General features: G+C 51.8%; 1 protein-coding gene across 1 annotated transcript; it reads right to left on the reverse strand.

The window, feature by feature from the left end:
* Positions 1 to 2,847: 2,847 nt before the first annotated feature.
* On the reverse strand, positions 2,848 to 18,075 carry LOC108919928 (synaptic vesicle membrane protein VAT-1 homolog). The gene is made up of 6 exons (XM_029247025.1): positions 17,588 to 18,075; positions 14,805 to 15,012; positions 8,594 to 8,764; positions 7,334 to 7,423; positions 6,063 to 6,304; positions 2,848 to 5,977 (listed from the first exon to the last, which is right to left on the reverse strand). The coding sequence occupies exons 1-6, from the start codon at positions 17,936 to 17,938 to the stop codon at positions 5,834 to 5,836; spliced, it is 1,206 nt and encodes a 401-aa protein (XP_029102858.1). The 5' UTR covers positions 17,939 to 18,075; the 3' UTR covers positions 2,848 to 5,833.
* Positions 18,076 to 23,231: the final 5,156 nt, after the last annotated feature.

Consider the following 23,231-nt stretch of genomic DNA (forward strand, 5'->3'; position numbering starts at 1 on the left):
ACGTGCCCTTGAACATTCTAATTACGTACAATAGTGTAGTTGATCATTTTTAGCATGAACATGAACTAGGAATGGTACAAATGGTCAGATCTGGGGGGGGTTTACATGTATTTTTACAATCCACAGCATCTAAATAGATATCAAATAAGAACATGAAATAATTTGTCTTTTCTGTGTTTGTTTTTATCTCAAGTCCTGCTTCAACACTGACATTCCTGCTGATGGTAACCAATAATTGTAGTACGTCCAACCAAACAAAGTGCGGTACGAAGAGCGATGTCCTCATGTCTTTATTACACAGGCAGGAAAAAGAAAAAAAGCTGTTTTGTGTTTTGCAGAAGCAGGACAAAAAAGGGCTCAGAAATGAAAATTCTGGGAGAGACAAGCACGTAGAGTGCGAGACAACATGGGAGGCATGTTGACGCAGCCCATCATGTCCCCTTGTTCCTAAGAAAACAGCCATTTCCACACTCTGTCCTGTGCGCCACCGGAGCGTCAGCAGAAGTCGAGAAAGACGTTTCTGTCCAGAAATGGTGGTTGACGCATGTGTTACAGGTACAGGTGACACAATGCGGACAAGGTAACAATGCAGCACAACAGTGTTAAATACGGAAGACTGACTGTATTCAGTTCATCCTGACTCTTTCGTAGTTTTACCGCGATCATTTCCATTGGGCACTCTTCTCTTCCATACGTGTGAGCCGGTCACTTACCGGTGTAACGCTGTAAAGTCACAGCTGCACCTTGCTGTGGAGAAAAGCTTGAATAAAAAAAATGAATGTATCGTCACCCCTGGGATGAGTCCATTGGGGGTTTGAAGAGAGTTTGGTGATATTTTACCATAAATGGGAGTCAGTCGCATTGGGGGTCAGGAATCCGTTGGATGTTTTTACCTTTGAAACGGATGGTAATAAGAAGGGGAAGGATAACGTATTGCACCGTGGGCTCATGAGCACTTAGGTGCGTTTCGGAGCCCCCGCATGGGTAAGAAGCACTAGTAAAATAGTGGTACAGCAAAAAGAATTCCTTTAAATGCATGAAGAGAGAAAGACGAGACGAGTCGAGACGAACCGGCCACCGAACCCGGTAGGAGACGGTAGAAATTCAACATGCTTTTCCGCAGCCGTGGCGCCAGGAGGTCCGAGCGGCCGTTTGAAAATCTTCCGGACACCAGCAAGACACTTGTGCTCATCTTCTAGAACTCGTTTCATCTGTCACCGTGCAAAAACTTTGAGCTGAAACAAGTTCGGGACAATAGTGACACTTTTTCTCTACAAAACACTTCTCATGCAGAGTGAAGTGTTTCAATTTGTCCCAGTAGAAAAACCGACACTTGATGTTCATGACAATTCCGGTTGATTCTGGAAGGTCTGGACCTCCTTGTGGAAAGTACTAGAACGTGGCACATGACGACACCTGTCATACACTTTGACCTTTGACCACAGCCCTCGTTCTGCGCACGTGGACACCCCGGCAGCCCCTCGCTGTTACGACTCCAGCAGCGCGTTACCGTGAGCTGTGCCATTGCGCTAAACGCACTCGGTGCTTCAGCCTCTTGGAGATGCTGCCGTGAAATGAGAACTGGAGCAAAGTAGAGCTCAGTATGCACTGACTACTGTTGAAACTCATCTTTAAAACACATGGACAGTGTAAAGGCATGTAAAACTGCAAATTGTTTAATTCTGCCACATACCAATAAACATAACACTTATTGCAGTGTCTCCAATAAAAAGAGAAAACCCACCCCTGGCAGCGGGGGGAGGGGGGTGGATATGCACAGAGTTTCCATTACAGCTTCCTTTAGTCTCGTTGGACGTGCGCGGTCTCCTCTCTTCTCCACGCAGTTACGTCCAGCAGGTGGCGGACAGAACCAAGTCCTAGTGGAACAGCGTCGCACAGGAAAGGAAAGGCGCTGGAGAGGCGGCGGCCGCAGCAGCAGCGCTAACGGAGCGGAAGCGCCACGCAAACACGCCACAGCCTCAGGAAGACGGGACGCGTGTCGCCTTGGAAACCACAGTTACTGTGCTCCGCGAGATGCCACCCGGGGCCTGGAGTTCGAGAACGGGGCGCACGGAAGCTGTAGAGAACCACAGGGCCTTGGAGAAGATCCAGTCCAGCAGCAAGGGGTCGCGTCCAGCTGCAGGTGTGCGGCTCTGTGGCCTTCACCACACCTTGGCCTGGGGGGGCCACACTGGACAGAAGACCTAAATTCCATCAAATGATCTGTGTTGCTCAAGTCCACTTCAAGAGACTTTGTCCCCGCTGGCCCAACACAACAGCAGCCAAACCTCCATCAACCCAAAGTGCACCCAACATCTCCAAGCATGAAACCTGTAGATGTTCTACCTCTTCCACACAAGCACTGAAGGACCTGTTTTATACAGGGACTTGTGAAGGTTCAGTGTCGCATGTACAAGCATCACACTCTAGTTTCTAGTGTGTCCTGTTTTAGGGCAGCACTTGCTGCAGTTCCTGTTGGCTGAAGCAGTGCAGGCAGCTGTGCTTTGAGATTAACCACCACATGGTACTTTACACCCCTTAACAGGGTGGAGAGCTCTGATCTTAGTGCCAGTCATAAGTTTTTTTTTTTTTATAAAAAAAAAAAATAAAAAAAAAAGACATTTGTCCTCACGTGTCCGCTGCGGCGACTTTAGTAGCCCTTAGCCAAAGTAAATAAAGTGCCGCTGCTGTGATTTACCAGCTCGCACTCGTCAGCATCGTAAAAAGGCTGCGGTGCTGGTGCTTTGGACTTTGTCTCCACTCAGAAGCACGTGTTGCAGAGAGAATTCAACGTCTATGTCCTGCACTGTGGACAGAGCTCAAATGAACACAAGAATGACAATTCCATTTCTGCTGAGCGTTTTATTTACTGTCGTAAACACTTAAGGCACATGGTAACAATAGGCAGAGAAGCAATAGAAGGTCTGGTCCATATGACTGGCGCCACACAGTGCCGTCAAGCTGGACTGGAGCACAGAAGCAGCATTTGTTCAAAGGCTTTAAGTGTAGAGAAGAGTTTTGTGGAAAACCATGACTTTAAATAAAAAAGGAATATGCTAAGTGGACAGATGGGCCCCAAGGCATCCAGTAGCCTGGAAACAATGGTCCTGTGTGGCACTGTGGGGGGGGGTATCCAACACTGGAAGGGACGTCACAGTAAGTCAAGGCAATGGGAGTTACCGCGGTGCACCTGGAGCCCCTCCCTGCAGCTACACAGGAGGGTCAGCGGTCGGCCAGACACATCCTGTGCCAAGTGTGTGTCCTCCTCCAGGTTTCTAGACCCGTACGCCTCCCGCCGCTGCGGTCCAGAGAAAAAGGGCACTGGCAGCGGTTAAGGCACTGGGACAAACACCAGAACAGGCAGCGTGACATGCTGGTCCTTACTGCGGTACATGAAGTAGTGACTCGAGGACAGAGACGAACACGTTGCACGATGAGACTCATCCATCGAGCAGCTACTATGGTATTAAAGAGGGGAAACGTTTACATGGACTGTTTGTGCAAAGCGCCCAAAACGGCTCCAATGGGTTTGTGACCTGAACACCGAAACCTTTTTCCTGGGTCAGCCAGACAGGCAAGGGTTCGAAGCCCAATGGTGACACGACGCAGGGTCACAAAGCTGGAAGATTCATCAGAAGAGTGCCGTACCGGGGGGGGGAAATCTAATGAGAACCTTCCTTTTCTGGAAGAAGCTTCCCAAAAAAAAAAAAAAAAAAACTACTTCCTCCAGCAAAGAAGCGGAGTGAATCTTTGCGTGTCTCTAAGGCTGAAACGGAGAAGTTTCCGGAAGGATTGCGCGGAAGGGCGTCTTCTCTTCCCTGCGGATCCCGACACACAGATGAGTGGAATGCAAACCACAGGCTTCTTCTGGAGGCGCAGGACAGTCCCCTCGGAGTCAGCGAGTGACGCCTGCAGCTGAGAAAAACATCTATTTGCCTCTCAGCAAAACGACTGAGAAATACGGGAGGGGATCCAGCGGAACCCAACGCGGTGCCCCTCCTCGGGGGGTCTGCCCTCCGGCCCTCGCCGGTGGTTCTAGTGCCCCAAGGTCTCTAAGGCTGACAAGCGCGTCCACGTGGCCTACGAATCCATTTCCCCAGGCGCTGTGGATCCTGTCCTCTTTCCGTTCAGGCACTCGGAATCGCAGCCCACCGCCCCGCTCCGGTACGACCGCGAAAGCCACCGAGACCAAAGAGCAGAGAACGGCTTTAAATCTTAAAGCAGAGTAAATATTCGGAGAAGAGCGACAGGCTGAAGATTTGTTTGCGTGGGGATTTTGGGAAATAAACAGGCCCTCAGGCACTTCATAATAATGATTAAAAAATAGCCTCTGGACCTCAGGATGTTATTTTCTCTGCGGTCAAATGCATCGTGAGTCTGGTAGTTCGGCACAGTCGGGGGGATCACATCGCAGGACTATAGAAGGTCCCTGTGTTGCGTTTACAACATTACACATCAAACCCTTGAACAGAAGAGCCACACTGGTCATTCTGGAACTCGTCACTCCCAGCACACAGCTAAAATGACACCGTCACGGTGGGGGGGGGGGGGGGGGGTGCAATGCGTCACGTCTCATTTCCCTCCTTTCCACAGCAGGCAGAGTGTGAAAGAGCAACAAGGAACACTTTCGTCACGGGAGCAAAAGCTGACTGAGGAATGACTGAAGGAAGAGAATGCCAAAGTGCACCCACCCCACGGTAACAGGAAGCTTTCAGCCTTCAGTCAGGACTCGCAGATGCAGAGCGGACCCTGGACCCCTGGCAGACAAACACCAGCACTGCGGTCGAGGACGCAGCGCTGTTCTTGCCGCGGCCACAGGGGGCAGCGTTTCCCTCAGGACCCCCTGCGGTGAAGGCAGCACCGGAAGTGCGTGGGGACAAAGGGTGTTAAAGAGAAACTTCACCAGTGGCGCACGGTGTGGCGGGGGGGGGGTGTTTGGGAGCAGCTGGCTGCTATGCGACTGTTATGGTAACACCGCTACAACTGAGCGCATTTCCTCCCATGAGCTCAAAGTGGACTTCCTGTGCAGAGTTCCACTCGGTGGAGCATGTCGTCACGGGACGGATATGTTCTTTGACAATAGCGCCGGGGTTAGACGTCAGCTCTGCGTCCTCTGGGCAGAATGACAGGAAGTGCAGAGGAGATCGGCAGGCAGACCGACCTTGTCATACAGCCCAGCAAGCTGGAAGGCTGTTATGCCAGCTATCTTTGGGGGGGGAAGATAGCCATACATGAGAGAGGAAGAATGAGCGGAAAGCAAATTAAGTGTCAAGTAATTGTGAAGAGCTCATCTGCATACAGTAGCAGAGACAAGGGGTGAGTTCCAGAACATTCCATTACTAAACAGAATGTTACACCTTACGTTGATGTACGTGGAATATGAAGGTGTGAGTTTGAGACATGCTGCCTGGGGGGACCCGACTACTTACTTTGTCTGTGGACCGGTATTGATGTGTGTGCGCGCAGAAAAGGTCAGCCTGTTGCCAGTCCCCCCCCCACCACACTCTGGAAGCCAGCCACAGTCCCCAAGGACCTTCAACCCAACATCTGAAACAAGTACCAGGAGTGTTGAGAAAAAGCTGAAGCCTCCCAATAACTTGAGTTACTACTAATAATCATAATCAACCCCCCCGGTCAATCATGGACTAAGGAATGGAGGTCAAAGACCAAACCAGGCCTAGACGACAGATGGCTTCCAGGTGACTGCTTTATGTGATAATGCGATCCAACCCACCCCGACCCCTACAATTTAATCGCAGTCCCCAAAGACAGGCATTTCGGTTTCCTGTCCAGCACCCATGCCCCCACCGCATCCCACCCCCACCCCCAGGCCTCAGTTCTCTTCTTTCTTGGTCTCTTCTGTCTTCTCACTCTTGGGCTCTTCCTTCTTGGCCTCCTCCTCCTTCTTGGGCTCCGGCAGCAGGATCACTTTACCAATGTTGCGTCTCTCCTGCATTCGCCGCATCGCGTCGCCCACCTGCGGATCAGGAAGGAGGAGTGAGACACGACCAGACCAAAGCATCATCTTTGAATGCGCGCACGCACGCACGCACACACGTCACCTGCTCGAAGTGGTACGTCGAGTCCACGCGAGGCTCGATCTTGCCCTGGCCGTACAGCTCCAGCAGTTTGCTCATGGCGCTGGACACCAGCTCGGACTCAACGTCCAGATAACCCAGGTGGAAACCACACACACCCTTGGTGCTCTGCATGAGGCTCAGGGCACTGATGGAGAACTGGTTGTACCACATCTTGGCCATGGCCAGCAGGTTCTTCTTAGGACCCGTCAGCAGGTTCGCGGCGCCTGGCGGGGAGGGAGAGAGGGACACGGGTTCGAACACAAGTGTCGGTAACTCGCCGCGTTCCTGGTGCCGTTTGTCACCTGCTTACAGCTCAGTAAACGGCGATGAGCAAACTGCTCCGTTTGAGGGACACTTCTAAACGAACGTCCCGCGCTTGTGGTGATGTGTCCGCAAGTATCCAAATCGTGGTAAATTGCGGTGAATGTGCAACTGCAGAGCTCATTGCAAGGAGTCCAATGACACATTCAACACAAGGAACGATACAGGCGACATGCTTTTTACTGTGGTATTTCAGTAGGAGTACAGCGCTGTATTATTTTCAGTAAATCGGGGGAGGGGGAACTAGAATTTAAAAATGCCACAGGTTCATTTTCGGACATTCTGGGCATTCAAAGCATCAGCGCCCGAGTACAACATGGTACTACGGTACACCGTTTTACACTGAAGTACATACCATGCTGTCTGACACTCCCCTACTCAGGCCACCTGCCCGTACCTCCCACCAGCTTCCCGTCCTTCCTACCCCCACCCGCTCCATCCCTGTGTCCGATCTGCACCCACAAAGCAGCTCAGTGGCCACAGCCCGGTTGGGGGGAGGGGGTGACTGCGCCAGGGCTGGAGGACACTGCACCCATTGTTCCCTGTGGGAACGGCCCCCCCATCCCCTGGCTGCCGCATACTGTCAAACCCCCAGCCAGCGGGACTCTGGGAACGGGGCGGAGCTGCAATTCAGTGAAAGCAGTGTCTCCTTTGGCCAGTCGCTCTCGCGGGGAGGGGTTAGTTGGTGGAGGTGCGGTGCCGAGGACCTGCGACCGAACCCGGGGCTCAGGGGGCGGATCTGGGCGCGTTGGGCAAAACAAGAACATCTCGGAGAGCAGAGCTAATCTTCCCTGAAAAGAGCTGCACAAAAACAGCGCACGAGGTCCAAGTAGCTCAGTGCCTCCACCCCCTGCAGTACCAAGAAGTCCACTTCCAGTTCAATCCATCACAGAAGCTGTTACAGTGGGGGGGGCGAGGGGCAGTGGTCTTACCGTACGTGATCACTCTGCCCATGGGCTTCAGCAGGTTGAAGGCCTTTTGGGTGTCAGAGCCACCCAGAGGGTCCAGGACGATGTCAACACCTTGGGCACAGAAGGGGGAGGGGGGGAGGTCATATGACTGAGCAAATGGTCACCATCAGAGCACCGCTCAACCCACCCACAGGTCACCCAGTTGCTGTGCTTTGGTACTTTCAGCAGATTCTCCATAATGTGTCAGAGTGTGACTGTGTACTGGTCACTCAGCTGACCACTCCATGTATGCAAACCACAACTTTCCCTGCGGACAACAGTCAAACCCCTGCTGCCGATTTAGAAAAGGGAGGAACCTGCATCATCATCATCATGAAAACCCTGCACCTCTCACTGCTCTCCACCCCATAGTCTGAACTCCAGAGGTCCCTCTGACCGCAGCCTCAACGACCACGTGCTCGAGACCTTGCACACGTTTTTCTGCCCAGAACCTGAGCTACAGCAATAATGTCATTCATGCTCCTGGTATAGTACACGGGGCAATACCAGGGTATTTTAAAATACACATGTCTTACCTGAGGAAAAAATGATTTTTGTTCAGCTCATTGTTTTCAATGTTAAAAAAAAGGGACAGACCTGCACTGGACTTGGGAGCTCTGGGCTTTTTACTTATTTCTACAGCCCATAGTCAGGGGTGTAGGGGTTACAGACTTTGGTCCTGGAGGTGGGATTTGAACCCACAGCCTTCCGCTGCAGTTCTTTTACCCTGAACTGACTCAGTTAAAAAAAAAAAAAAAAAAAAAAAAAAAAAAAAAAAAAGTTACCATGTTTTCCTCATTTATACAGCAGAGGGCAAGTAGCTCAGCAGAAAGTCCTTTGAGAAAACAAAGATAAAAACATGAAACATTAATGTGTAAAATGGGAATTTCTGTCACAGCAGGAAGCGTGAGCTGCACGAGGGGTGTGTGTGTTTACTGCACAGCTCAGCATTAAGACGTGCCACGAGTCTTGACCACATCCTGGGGAGGTAAAGGGCCCCCGTGACTCACTGACCACTACCAGGAGGCCCAGTGTGACACTCGGACAACTGAACAGCAGGTAGCGCTGGTGCCTCGTTGCGCCTAGCAACCGCGGGAGCAAACCCGGCTCAGCCTGCATGGCGTTCACATTTGCATGGGTTCCTCCCACGCTCCAAGACACGCGTTTCAAGTAAACTGGAGACCGAAGTGCCCGGAGGGCGTGACGAACCAAGACAAAGGCGCTGCGGGATGCTGAGCTCACCTTTGGGGCTGAGCTTGCGCACCTCCTCCACGTAGTCGCGGCTGCGGTAGTCGATGGCGTGAGTCACGCCTCCTTGGCTGATGACCTCGTGTTTGCTGGCCGACGCCGTTCCGAACACGGTCACGTCCTCCACCGTCTTGCAGAGCTGAGCGGCGGCGATGCCAACGCCCCCTGTGGGCCGAGAGTTTCAGACTGCAGTTGAAAACCAGCAACCAAAAGAAATAATTTTAAAGAACTGCGTGGCTGTACATGCAACTTCTGAGAAAGTAAAAACATGGTGAAAGTGTTCAGCACCTGCAAACACATTTCTCTTTAGACAGCTGCATGCGCAAGAGGACGACACCCGTCTAGGACACCGAGGAATGTCTCATGACATGTTTGCGCACACACAGTCTTTGGGAACAAAGAAAATAAGGTAAAAATTACTGCACTGTAAACTGGTTGGTGGGGATGGGGTCCAGCACAGAGAGAAGGGGACACCTTCCCCACACGAAACAGTAGGGACGCTCTGTGTCCGCTGGCAGTTATGGACGTGTCCAGCTGGAGTTGACCGCCCATCGAGCAGCTCAGCGAATCAGCAGCGGGATCACATGTACCCTGCGGTACCGTAGTACAGCGCTGTTTTCTGGGGAGCCCAGTGACTTAGAGATATAACCAGGACTCTGAGCTCCTTCCTTCCTTCCTTCCCATGTGCTGCCCTCCCCACCCACCAAAGGAACCTTACCCTGGTATACACTATGACCTCCCTCATAAAACTGTCACCGAACCACTAACCTACTTTGGTCAGTGGATGTACTGCGGTAAAGACCACTTTAACACCCCTCAAAACCACACAGGAAGTTAAGCAAATTCCAGCAGCTTAATTCATTGGTTACACCGATTCTCTGAATTATTTACTCAGAAGTTAGTGTCAAATGAGGCAGGAACTGAAGAGATGGGCACGACACACACACACACACACACACACACACACACACCAGCTGCGCAGCAACAAGGACAGCAGGTTCATACCCTATCAGATATGCGATGGCGTGACAGAGTTGACTGTAGAGGCTCGGCGTCACGCGGGGAGCCCGATAGACACGGGGACGAGCGTTACCAGCGTCACGGTCCAGAGCGAGAGGAACGCGAGTCAAACAGGCGCCGTTTAACGATTTCTGATACATGCAGTACAGAGCTGATGTTTAGAGCTCCACGTGTCCCCTTTGCTCTCCAAACCCCAGTTCATCGTTACGTTGGATGTTCACAGCTCAGTCTTTGAAACTCAGCTTCAACAGTAACAGCAGAGAGTCCAGTTACGGTTGAATATTGTTTCATTCTATTCTCAATTTCTACATAAAAAAGCAGAATAAATAAGGGGGGATAAAAAATAAAGCTCTAGATTGGATAATGAAATCGATCTGCCCAATCTCAGAAGCAAGCACTGTACTTAAAAGGTGTGGGGTTTAAGTGCAAATTGTGCTAGAAAATGTATTAGCTGACCCTTGTTTTACAACCATTTCAGTTTTGTTTTGTTAAACCTGATTACTTTGTTTTCAAATTACTTCTGTCCATGATACAGCAGGGGGGCTGAAACATGGTGGACTTCTTCAACCCAGAAGAGAGCTGGATTGTCACTAAGAGAAACCAAAGCATCCATCACATCTACTAAGTGTCTAGAGACGAGTTCTTGAAGCAGTTGATCGTGGAGGAATCTTCTCAATGTCCAGCTTGCTCTGCGCAAGCACACTCAAAGCAACATCTCCCCCTGGCTGTTGCTTCAACACTCTTTGCTGGAGGAAGGAGCTCATCCCACCTTCCAGCTGCTCCTTGACTTGGTCAGGACCGGACAACGTGTGCCATCTAAGAAGGGAGCGCTCTAGTGAGTACAGAGCGAAAGAGCTCAACTGACACCCGACAACAGTGCAGTGGAGGTATCAATGGTGGAAAGTTGCAGAAGGTATCTGGAGAAGCAAGAAGGACCATAAGGACTGCTGAAGTTAAGGGTGATAATGTGTCCAGTACCCAATGGACTTAAGCCAGTATCCATCAGGTTCCACCTTATCTGACTAGAGACTCAATGTCCACTCATGTTGGCTGTGACACAGAACCTCCAAAAGTTTGCAGTGGACCCAGGTTGATAACCAAGAAACATCTTCACTATGATTCAAGACCAATATTCTGGAACATTCAAGGAGAAGATGCCTTTATCCTTTAAACTTGCAGTCATTCCATCAGATCTTCCATTCCTTTTTCAGGACCTACAATTGCCTCACGTCCACAAGCAAAGTTTAGGGTCAGTCACTGAAGACTATTGGTTCGAACCTGAAGCCACCCTGCTTTTCACAGGGTGACCGTTCTGCTGGATGTTTATACAGATGTCCCCCCCCCCCCCCCAATCGACACATCTACGGCCCAGAAGACCCAGGACTCGTGTATGAAGTAATATTTCCCCCAATAAAAAGTCCTAAAACAGCACATTTACGGATAATGACGTTCACCGACATGACGCATTACTTTTCAGTGAGATTCAAAAATTAATTTCCATCTCCCGGCCTGGGCCGCATCAGCCGAGCGTCGGTGACCTAATGATTCAAAGTTCCCTCAATCCCCCCAGTGAAGGAGAGGTGAACATTCTGCTCACACCCTTATTTCTCTTAACATGCAGATTTCACGTGGTGCTTTTCTCTAAAGCAAATTACCATGTGAAACAATTCATTACCCACTTATACAGCTGGGTCATTTTACTGGAGCAGTTTAGGGTTCGTACCCTGCTCAAGGGTAGCTTCAACCCTGTGACCTTTGGATCCAAAGGCAGCAGTTCTAAGCACTGTGCTTCACCCTACCCTGAGGATGAATGAGGAGGAGGCCTTCAGCGCAGCCCCGGGTTCGGGGAGAGAACAATGTACCGCTGACAGGAACGCAAGCGACAGCTCCCGTTTCCCGCTCCTCCCGAAACAAGAGGAACCGGCAGCGTCCAGCGAGGGCGGCAGAGGAGCGCGGGGCCGAGGATGCGGATGTGCGTGCCTGGAGTGTCGGGGCGGGGCGGGACGCCACGGGGAACAATACCGCTTTGTCGGGAGCGTCGGGCCCCGGGGCCACAAGGCTGGGAGGGGGAAGCGAGGTCGTCCGTAGCCCCTCCCACGGGCAGAGTTAAGGACGCAGCTGGCTCGGCGGAGCGCCGACCCCGGCCTGCGTGACCCGCGCGGAACCGGACGTGCGGCAGGTGTCCAGCTCGCGCAGCGCGAAAGGACACCGAACGGGACTCTTACCATCACCGCTGCTGGTTTACAACGTAACCAAGGGAAGCGACTGCTCATCTTCCCGGCGTTTACTGCCGTTACGCCGGGGATCTCGGTACCATAATGCAGAATTCGAATCATCAGGTGGACGACCGTTTGTAGCAGACAAACCTGCAGTAAAACGACAGGTAAAAACGTGGGATAGCGCCTGAAGGGCAGTTTACGCTCGTATCACCACATTCCACACCGGAACCCAAAGGTCCCGTGTAACGCGCAAGGTAAGTAGCCACGCCGACCTTCTCCGAGACACCGTACCGGGTGTGGGGAACCAGAGGCTGGAGCGGCTCATCACGGTCGCCTTTATTCATTTATCCAACGCTTTCCTCCAAAGACACTTGGTGTCAAGCTACTTAAATTTACCGTTTGTACACCGGGCTCTTTTACTGCACCACACCACGGTAAGTGCCTCGACCGAGGGCACCACAGCGAGAAACGGGTACTTTTCACCGCGTCATTACATTCTTTCTGCAAGAACAGATGTTCTACAGAAGGCAGCAGAGACATTCATGTTTGTGTTATGCAAGAGAATGAAGATCAGCAGTCGAAACAAGGCCAGATATGGGATAAACAAGGTAAAAATAAACACACGCAGGGCGCTCCTCCCGCCGTTTCCGGGGCCGTGGCGAGCGCTGGCCATGACACCCGTCGACAGCCAGAATCAACAAGTCCCCCGTCAGCAGCCCGGTGTGGCAAGAACCAGAGACCACAAGTCTGAGTAATGGGGGGGGGGGGGGGGGCGGTGGTGGCGGCAATCTTAGTGCTCGTGGGATATAAATGTTAAAGCGAGAAGCACGCTGCATGCAGGGGAAGTTGTGCAAGTTTAGTACAATTAATGTCTGTGGGTTGAAAGTGTACAGAGTGGGTGGACAAAAGAATAGAAGCAGCACATGGGAAAGGATCACTTCGGACTAAGTTACAATTCCAAAAGTAGCCGCAAAGGCGAGTCGTGCTCTTCCCCAATTCGCGCATGGGGCTACGGAACAGGTCTGACACGGAGCGCTTCGATACGCAAGTTTTCAAAGCGACACGAGGAAACCAGAGTTCCGAAGCAGCCAAGTATTTTGTTCTCAGACTACAGGAACACGGGTCACGAAGCTGCAAAGTTATTCAATAGTTCAGAGGTGAACGTCAGAATACGGCAAATACGGACAAGCTGCATCGGCAAGGAGGAACGGCGGTCACAAGTCGACCAACAGGAACATTTAACAGGATAGTTGGTAAACGCCCCAAAAGTTCAGCCTCAAAAATGACCGGAGAACTCAACGAGCACCTCTGACCCAGCAAGTTGGGTATCATGAGCTTCACTACTGGGATTCATGGAAGTGCTGCCCTTCAGAAACCACTCGTGCCCAAGGCCACCACCCGAAGACACACAGCCCGGGGTAAGGAGCAGGAAATCGGGGCCCCCGATCAGTGGGAAAAGGTAACGTGATCTGAGGAACCATGTTTCACCACGTTTCCTACATCCAGATGGGTCCAAGTTTGAAGAAAGTCGAAAGATGCCTTCAGACCAATGTCTGTTGCCAACCGTTAACCACGAAAAAGGATCTGTAATGGTTTGGGCCTCCATCTGGGGGGGGGGGGGTGTCATTGGGCCCAGCGATTATTCTGCGAGGTCATATAATGGTCCAGGAATGAGTACATTTTACAGGACCAGGTGCACCCTATGCTGCAAACACCGATTCCTCACACTCCAGGACCACGATGTCCTCACGAAGAGCAGGATCTATTCAAACACCTTCCACGAGCTCCACGGGAAGCTGCGGAGCACAGCGTGCGCATTCCCGCCTCCCTCACCCCTCGGAACCGGAGGCTCTTCTCAAAGAACGGTGCCGTTTCCCCGCAACGGTCGTCATTCCGAGAAGGACCGAAGCCGTTCTCCAGGCAGACTGCGGCGGCCCTGCTCCTTATTAGGTCCGACACGCGGACGGACGACCGGCGCCGATAACGCCGTGCTGCGTCATTCGGAGGAAAGCGCTGCCCTACTGAACCGCGGCGAGGAAAACAGCGGGGATCACCGACGCGTCCATAAACCAGGGAGGCTTCGGACCGTTTACAAACGGACGCGTGGAGGCGCTCGGCGAGATGTGCCGACACGCAGCTGTACGACATTGCTGCCGCCGGCCGAACGCAGCAGGGTAACGGACCGCGGCTCCTTAGAGGCCAACGGCAGCAGGTCCTTCGCCGTGTATCACCAAGGAAGTTCAGAGTGTGTTTTTACAGCACGGCTCCTTGAGTCAAACAGAGGAACCATGGCAATAAAACAAAGCAGTCTCTCACACACACACACACACACACACACACACACACAATCCCCCAGATGCCATTTCATCATGGCCTCAAATCTACTTTAGCCCACTTATCTCATTCCTGCTGTTAATTATTAATAATTTCCTCGCACATATTTAGAGAACGCCACTTGCAGACAAACATGTACGTTTGTTACTATTCACACTTTCCTCCGGAGCACCTTATGCCGTTAGGCTACACGGTTATTCGCCCAGTCATAGAACAGGATAAATGGTCCAAAGTTCATTTTTACTCTATCAATTCACAGTAACTACTGAGCTCAAGGTAGCCAAGGCCCCAAAGCACTTTTCCCCACAATTCCCTGTCCCATATTTTCATAACTTACCAATAATGTTGTTGTAAATGAAGCTGTTCTGAGCTGCATGTTTTCATTTTCCTGATTCTTTTCGCCAAAGCGACTTATTTTTAATCCACCCCATTAATAGAGTTGGGTAATTTTACCGGAACAATCTAGGACAAGTACGTTGCTCAAGGCCGCGACGGCTGGAGGCGGGATTCGAACCCGCGACCTCCAGGTCCGACGCAGCAGCGCCGACCATTAGGTTACCAGCTGTCCCTGCAGGTGCTTCGGCAAACACCATATTTACTACGGCAGGGTACCGGAGCGCGGCGCGCCTTACCTGCCGCCATGTGCACCAGTACGCTCTGGTGGGGCCGCAAGTTGCCAAAGTCAAAGAGCATCATGTAGGCGGAGATGTAGTTGACGGGAATGGCGGCGGCCTCCTCGAAACTCATCCCCTCCGGCATGAGGAAGGTGTGGTTGGCCGGCACCGCCACCAGCTCCTGCCACAGGCCGCACCGGTGCAGCACCAACACCTTGTCGCCCACCTGAAAGGGAGAGGGATGGGGAGGGTTCCGTCATCATCAGCTTTGTATGAGCACTTTGTACATGCTGTCCAGCCGGAGCCTGACGTTCCGACTTGCCGCTGAACCGGCTGGTCCAGAAGCGCCTTTGCCGGAAGGAGACGTTATCTGTGCGATGGTGCACAGCTACTAAGGGTACAGTGCGAGTCGCCCTCGGTGCATTTGCTCAGCGGAGCCATTACAGCGCAACTCAAGGCGATTCAAAAAGCGGTAGGCACTCTGGGGGTGTGCCACTGGGGGGGGTTAAGTGCTCGCCAGATCAGCTATTCCCTGCTCCTTTCCCCAACAAGGAAAAGTGTCCCATAAACTTCCTTCTTACGCTCAAAAGGGGGCAGGGCACTAGAGTGCGGGGTGTGTGTGTGTGGGGGCAGGAAGCCGGGTTGGCCTATGCATTCTCAGGCCTCTTCCTGTTTCCTTTTGCCTAAGCAGTCAGGCCGTTTCTCTTCCTCCTACAAGGAGGACAGTGCTGCCCCCCCCCCCCCAAACAGAGAAAACAATGCAGATCTTTCCAGGGGCACAGAGCTCAATGTCCACTCACTGCCGTTAGGGGCCTCTCTTCCTCGCCCACACACTGTCCCCTGGCTTTGCCTCGCCCCCCCCCCAAGGTTTTCAGCACATCACCACAAGGGTGTGACTTGGCCAAGGTCCTCTGGACACCCAGTGGGAATGTCTGCGCGCGCACACACAGCACCAACTGCAAACAGCCCAAAACCAAAGCAGAGCACTGTGGGTGTGACCTGTGCAGGTGAGCACCTCTGAAAGATGATGCAACAAAGATGTTGCACTGACTGCAGAACTCCAGTCCAGCAATAAAGCACAACCCCCCCAATCTTGTAAATGACCAAAAAAAAAAAGACACTGAAACACACACAATTAACGGAGCACAAAAAACCGACATTTGCAGATGCAGCTCCAGATTTTTGTCACTCACTCAGTAAATTAGAGCAAATACTGTAATGTGGCCACCAGTGATGGGGGGGGCTTCCTGTTCAGTTTCTTTTTCTGGGGAGGAAATACCACACTGACAATGTGAGGCAGACTAAGATAATTCAAACCATATGGGTTCGAGCGGCGCACACACTAGGAGAGCGGGACACAGCCTTGCGTGACCGACGCAAACACCACTCTAGCGCCCCCAGCAGGGACCCAGATGGCTAAAACGGGACACGTCCACCTCCGTGTCCATGTCCCATCCCCCCCACCAAGCACACGGTCAGCCAGCCCCACTACATTTATTTAGCGGATGCTTTTCTCCAAAGCCGCTTCCGATAAGCTCTATGTAGTGTTACCAGCCCACACACCTTATTCACCATGGTGACTTATACTGGGTCAGTCATCCATACATCAGTGGATATCTCTCTCTCTCACACACTATGGGTGAATCTGCACAGCATGTCTTTGGACTGTGGGAGGAAACCAGAGCACCCAGAGAAGAACACGTGAACTCCACACAGACTGAGGGGGGATCGAACCCACGTCCTCTCGCGCCACCCAGGTGCCGTGAGACAGCGGCGCTACTCGCTGTGCCACCACGCCGCCCAGTAATGCCGCCGTCTCCCGCACTGTGGGACGTGCGGCGATGTGCGCAGTGCCTCCTAACACGCTTATGGGTGCGGGTCCAGGACGACCACTAGTGGGGAGCCTCCTCGACCGTGGAAGTATAAGTGTCAGGGGTGAGAACGACTGTTTGGAGAAGCACTCCGTCATGAGACGACCCACGTGACAGTGATTTTACTACAGTAAAATAAACCGGTGTCCAGGAAAACACATTGAGGCAAAGCGTGACATTGTTTGCTCGTGGATATCCGCTCTTCGTACCGCCTACCCTGCAGCCATGTAGAGTAAATTCAGGGTAAAGCCTTCCACTATTTACAGTCACTCATCTGACCTTTTTCTCCAGTGAGAAAATGTTAAGGTTACAATTATTAAAAATGTATATTACACAATATATGAAGGAAATCACGGGGAGGGCACGCGTGACCGGACCTGCGCGTGAATCTCAGCTGCGTGGGGGGGGGGGGACACTACGGTTAAAGTTCCGGCCCCACTGGGAGCTGTCAATCACAGGTGCGCGAGGCGCTGCCTTCTCACTCAGCGACACGGGTCCGAGGGAGTCTCCGTGCCGGAGCACAAGGGGGTAAAGTAGGGGCTCCGGAGCCATCGTCGGGTGGGCGCGCGCACAGTACAAGGGGTGCCAAGAGAAACCCGCGCGCGTCACGGGCCGGGAAACGGAGATACACAGTGTAAGTAACCATGGAGACGTGCGGAGACATTGAGAGAGAGAGAGAAACGAAGCGAGATGAAGAGAACTAAGTGAAGAAGAAGAGTAGGGAGGAGGAGGAAGAGTTTGAAGTCGCGGCCGCAGGATGAACGACCGGACCGGGAATAAGTTACTGCGCTACAGCCGCGCGATGAAGATGACCGCGTGTGTGGTGATGATGACGGTAACCATGGCAATGAATGACTCGGTCAGTCAGTCAGTCAGCCAGCCAGCCAGCGTGCTCGACGGCGTGATGACGGTGCGACGACTGTCACTCACCCTCCGCTCCTGCACCCCCTCCCCCAGCGCCTCCAGCACGCCGGAGCACTCCATCCCGGGGGTGACGGGCGGCGGCGGCAGCCGGTCGTAGAGCCCCTGTCGCGCCATGAGGTCCGCGAAGTTGAGGCCGCACGCCTTGACGCGCACGAGCACGTCGCCTTTGGCGAGCGCCGGCAGCCCCTTCTTCACCTGCAGCTTCACCTTGTCGTAGCCGCCGTGGCCCGTGAGCACGAGGCACCGGTAGGTGGGGGGGTCCTGCTGCTGCTGCAGCTGCTGGGACTCGGGGGCCGGCGCCGGATCACCCCCCACCTGCTGCTGCTGCTGCTGCGCGGCCGCTTCTTCCGCAGACATGACCGACGTCGTTTTCCCGAACTCGTGCACCAGCTGCGCTCCTGCCGCCTCTCCGTGTGTTTGTGTGAAGTTCTGCGCGAGCACGCCTCTTTAGCGCGAGCTGCAGGAGGGGCGCCGGAGGGTGGGGACGCGCGCGCGCCCCGCAGCCCCAACTAATGAAGGCGGAGCCGCGCGATTTCCGGGGGGGGGGGGTAGACGGGAGCCTAAGGGCACGCGCGAAATCCCGGAGAGCGGAGTCCCGCGCGCGACCCCGAGCACGCGGAAAAAGAAGCGGGCGCGCGCACGTTCACATCGGGCCTTTCGCTCCGTTTCCCGCGCGCCGTTTTTTCTTCGCGCCTCTCGACGTGTTGATGCAGAGAAGCGGCTCGAAAGATTAGTTTCTTACTGATGCGGCCGCTTAAACTGATTATTTCATTAAGCTTTTTGGGAACGTTCACGTGCAGCAGTTGTTGTTAAACCGCGCGGGAAGCAGAGGCTCTTTTTCCACCGGTTGGAACGGAACATTTTACGCCTTTAAAACAACCGCCTGTCCCTGAACGGCTCCTGCAAGGCAGGGTCGCGGTGGTCCGGAGCCCATCTCCGGGAAACACACCTGACCTGTCGGCCTTTGCGCACAACTGAAAACACCCCGTTTGGTAAAAATGATGTAAAAACGTTGTCATTATGCTTTATAACTGAGGAGTCTGACTTATGCTGAAGCCCCGAGCAGCACACATATATAGATATATATAATATATAGACCTGTAGAAACACTGACAGCGTCACTGCATATGGACTCGTGTCTCGTGCTGTAGTGACTGTCGGTGGTGCAAAGCAGGATCGTTTCTGTGGCCCCCAGAGCTCGTCCTGCAGGACCCGAGAACTTCAGCAGGAAGCAGTTTGACTGACAGAGGCTCCACTGACACTGGATGCACTGAGCACATCAAACACACTGCCCACATTTACATTTTTATTCATCAGACACTTTTCTCCAAAGCGACTTCCACTGAACTCTATGTAGTGTTACTATCAGCCCACACACGTTATATATTCACCGCGGTGATTTACACTGCTTGATACACTACTTACACTGGGTCACTCATGCATACATCACTGGATCACACCGGACCCTGCACACACTGCACATCAGCTCTCAGTTCCTCTTGACCCATAAGAACTGCTGCGCATCATTTGACCTGCAGATTGCGAATACAGATAGATATATATTGTCTTATACAATAATATTACAGCCTGTCAAGTGGTGATGAAGATGAAAGAAGAAAGAGAATATTTATTAATGTGACGTTTTGTCAAATTCTATAATCTATAAACTGTCAAAACCCCATTTTGTTCCCAGTACATTAAAGCATTTCGATACGGCCCATCACACGTGCCATATGTTTCCTGTATGTTTCCGTCTCTTCTTCTGTCTTCCTCCTCGTCCCTTCTAACGCACTGCGGTTTAAGTGTTGAACAAGAGACGCGTTTTACCCCAAATCTCTGTGTAAAGTGAGCGCCTCCCTCATCGGCCAATGGAGGGTGTCCTGCTGCCACCTGCTGGTCAGAAGCAGGAAGTACAGCATAGAAACCACTGGCAGTTTACTGTGTGTGTGTGTGTGTGTGTGTGTGTGTGTGTGTGTGTGTGTGTGTGTGTGTCTGTGTCTGTGTCTCTGTGTGTCTGTGTGTCTGTGTGGGTGCACGCCGTATCCATCCTTGCCCCGTTACCAGTCTTCAGGTATTTCCGCATGCATCGCTGCCTGCCTGTCGGACATCTGCATGGATGTCTGGTCACCATCCAACTCAACCTCTCCAAAACGGAGATTCTTCATTTACGTTTACATTCATTCATTTAGCAGACGCTTTTGTCCAAAGCTACGTACATCTCAGCAAAAGTACAATTTATGCATTACATTGAGAGAAGGAGACATAGCTGCAGACATGAAAGTCTCAAGCAAACCTAGTTTGTTCCCTACTTCTTGCTGCACCGAGGTTCATCGTTCAAGTAGGTGCGTAAGACACAGGATAGACAAATCCCGATACCCTCCCATCTTTTTTTTTTTCAATATTATAAGATACACAAACAAGCAAATACAATGCTGGAGTAGTGGCTGAATAAAGGCTATATCTGGGGATGCTCATGAAGTTACGGTGCATGAACATTTTACGCCGTACATGAGCTGGAGAGATCTTGGGCGAAATGGGTCCGGAAAAAGTGAGTTTTCAGACCCTTCTTGAATGCAGACAGAGTTTCCTGCAGTTCTGAGTGACAGGGGAAGGTCATTCCACCACAATGGAGCCAGAACCGAGAACCTCCGAGCTTTACCTTTTGTGCGCGGAACCACCAAGCGAGCTGAAGTAGACGAACGAACAGGGTCTGGCTAGGGTGTAGCGGTTGATTAAGTCTTGTAAATAGCTGGGAGCAATTCTGTTGATGCATTTGTACACAGTAGCCAGGATTTTGAATTCGATTCAGGCAGCTATAGGAAGCCAGTGCAGAGAAATGAGTAGAGGAGATACATGGGAACGCTTTGGCAAATCAAACACAACTCGTGCAACAGCATTCTGTAGAAGCTGCATAGGTTTGATGGCAGTAGCAGGAAGGCCACACAGGAGAGAGTTGCAGTAGTCCAGATGGGAAGTCACCATGGCCTGGACAAGTAGTTGGGTGGAGTCAGTAGTGAGGTAGGTACAGATCCTACGAATATTATGCAGGATGTATCTGCAGGACCGGGTTGTGGCTTCATCCGCTACACCCCAGCTAGACCCCCTCACTCATCTACTTCTGCTCGCTTGGTGGTCCCGCGCACGAAATATAAAGCACGGAGGTTCTCAGTTCTGGCTCCATTGTGGTGGAATGACATCCCCCTCTCACTCAGAACTGCTGAAACTCTGTTTACATTCAAGAAGGGTCTGAAAACTCACCTTTTCCAGGCTCACTTTGCCCAAGATCTCTCCAGCTCATGTATGGTGTAAATGTTCATGCACCGTAACTTCATGATCATCTCCAGATAAGTCTTTACACAGCCGCTACTCTGGCATTGTATGTAAATGCTTGTGACCCACAAGGGATGTAGTGGTGCAGTGGGTTGGACCACAGTCCTGCTCTCCAGTGGGTCTGGGGTTCGAGTCTCGCTTGGGGTGCCTTGTGACGGACTGGCGTCCTGTCCTGGGTGTGTCCCCTCCCCCTCCGGCCTTACACCCTGTGTTGCCGGGTAGGCTCCGGCTCCCTGTGACCCCGTATGGGACTAGTGGTTCAGGGGGTGTGGTGGCGCAGTGGGTTGGACCACAGTCCTGCTCTCCAGTAGGTCTGGGGTTTGAATCCTGCTTGGGGTGCCTTGTGGTGGACTGGCATCCTGTCCTGGGTGTGTCCCCTTCCCCCTCTGGCCTTATGCCCTGTGTTACTGGGTAGGCTCTGGTTCTCTGGGACAAGCAGTTCTGAAAGTGTGTGTGTGTGTGTGTGTGTGTGTGTGTGTGTGTGTGTGTGTGTGTGTGTGTGTGTGTGTGTGTGTGTGTGTGTGTAAACCCCCACAAGACTCTCCATGGCCTGTAGTAGCTGTACCCTCTTGTAAGGGTTAATGTTGCAGACCCTCCACATCTGTGCTGAAAAGGATTCTTCAACAGGCTTTAGAAACAGAGAAGGAAGATGCTGGAACACTGGGTGTCATTATGAGACCAGTTGAGGGCCAAGGCAGTGCAATGGAAATTTACATGTATTAATTTATCAGACACTTTTCTCCAAAGCGACATACATCTCATGGAAAATACTATGTGTTCATTACATTAGGGGCAAGAGACATAGTTGCAGATGTGTGATTCTTAGGTACAGTTTGTTTCTTTCCTCTTTATGCATCGGTGTCTCTCTGCTTGTTGGCGGTTAAAAGCACTTAGTTTTCTTTACTCTGAGTAGTACGTCGCTTTAGGGTAAAAGTGTCTTCTAAATGAATAAATGTAAGTGTAAATATTAGCAGCGTCCAGTCCACATGAACAACATTTTCCATTATTGGTATATAGTACATGTCACATGGGAGGAATAATATGCTGTAGTAATATATGCGCTGATTTGCTATAAGACGCACGGTTTGATCTATATTTACATGGTACTGTGAAAACACTGCAGGGTGCTGTATTACTCTGTTACTGTACACACACACACACACACACACACACACACACACACACACACACACCGTCCGAACAGCTTGTCCCATACGGGGTCGCGGGGAGCCGGAGCCTAACCCGACAACACAGGGCGAAGGGCTGGAGAGGGAGGGGACACACCCAGGATGGGACGCCAGTCCGTCGCAGGGCACCCCAAGGAGGACTCGAACCCCAGACACACCGGAGAGCAGGACTGGGTCCAACCCGCTGCGTCCCCCTCTCTTACTGTGTTACCGTGTTAATTTTTCCCGTCAGCGACCGACAGTCACGTGTCCCTGTGGCCCTGCTGGACGCTCTGCTGCAGTAACTACAGGTGGACAGCAGGTGGCGACAGGAGCCCGTTTTCCGTTCGCTACGAGGCGCGGCGGTTCGAGTCCATAAAGTTCCCGTTCATTCATAATCCGTCTGTGAACGCGCATCTGCGCAGTTGCGTTTAGCCGTGCGCGTGCTCGCGCTCCACTGGATGCAGATCAGTGGAAAATTTCACATTTTTAAGAAAATTAAAGTAATTCCGTGTCAGGTACAAACGGTCCCGTTCAAGTATAAACCTAGATTATGAAGCATTTTATAGCCTGTAGAACTCAAACTTCACCGAGCGGTTAATCAGTGTTATTTTGTTTAAAAAAAAAGAAACGAGAAGCGCGAGACACCGCTGCCCCCTGGTGTGAGATCAGTAAGAACCTTTGCTACAACATGAATGTAATAAACAGTAAACATGTGTAGAACAAATATGAACGAGGGAATCGACTTACTATAGTAAACCCGCGAGAGTGACGCACAACAAGAAGTGACACAAAATAAACTTTGGATCGATCATTCAAGTAGAATAAATTAAATCATGAGATCCCAAGCTTTCCACTTTAACGTGTCCGTTCCATTTCATAATTAACGCTCACAATCAAGAACTGAAGAATATTGCTTTATTTTTTCATCGTTTCTTTCATTCTTCGGACAGTTTGTTCTCATAGCTGCGTTTCACGATGTTCATATTTTTTGTGGCCGAATCAGACGCTGCGTTTCCGAGACAGAGACACTGACGCGACTTACGACGTTTCTCACAAACGCGTGGAAACGAGACGAAACGAAACGCTGCGGCGCCGCGCGACTCCAAATCATCACTAAAACATGAGCGTGAGGTCGCGGCGCGCGCTCTCAT

The sequence above is a fragment of the Scleropages formosus genome, chromosome 20, assembly GCF_900964775.1.
Source record: "Scleropages formosus chromosome 20, fSclFor1.1, whole genome shotgun sequence".
NCBI classification, from domain to species: Eukaryota; Metazoa; Chordata; class Actinopteri; order Osteoglossiformes; family Osteoglossidae; genus Scleropages; species Scleropages formosus.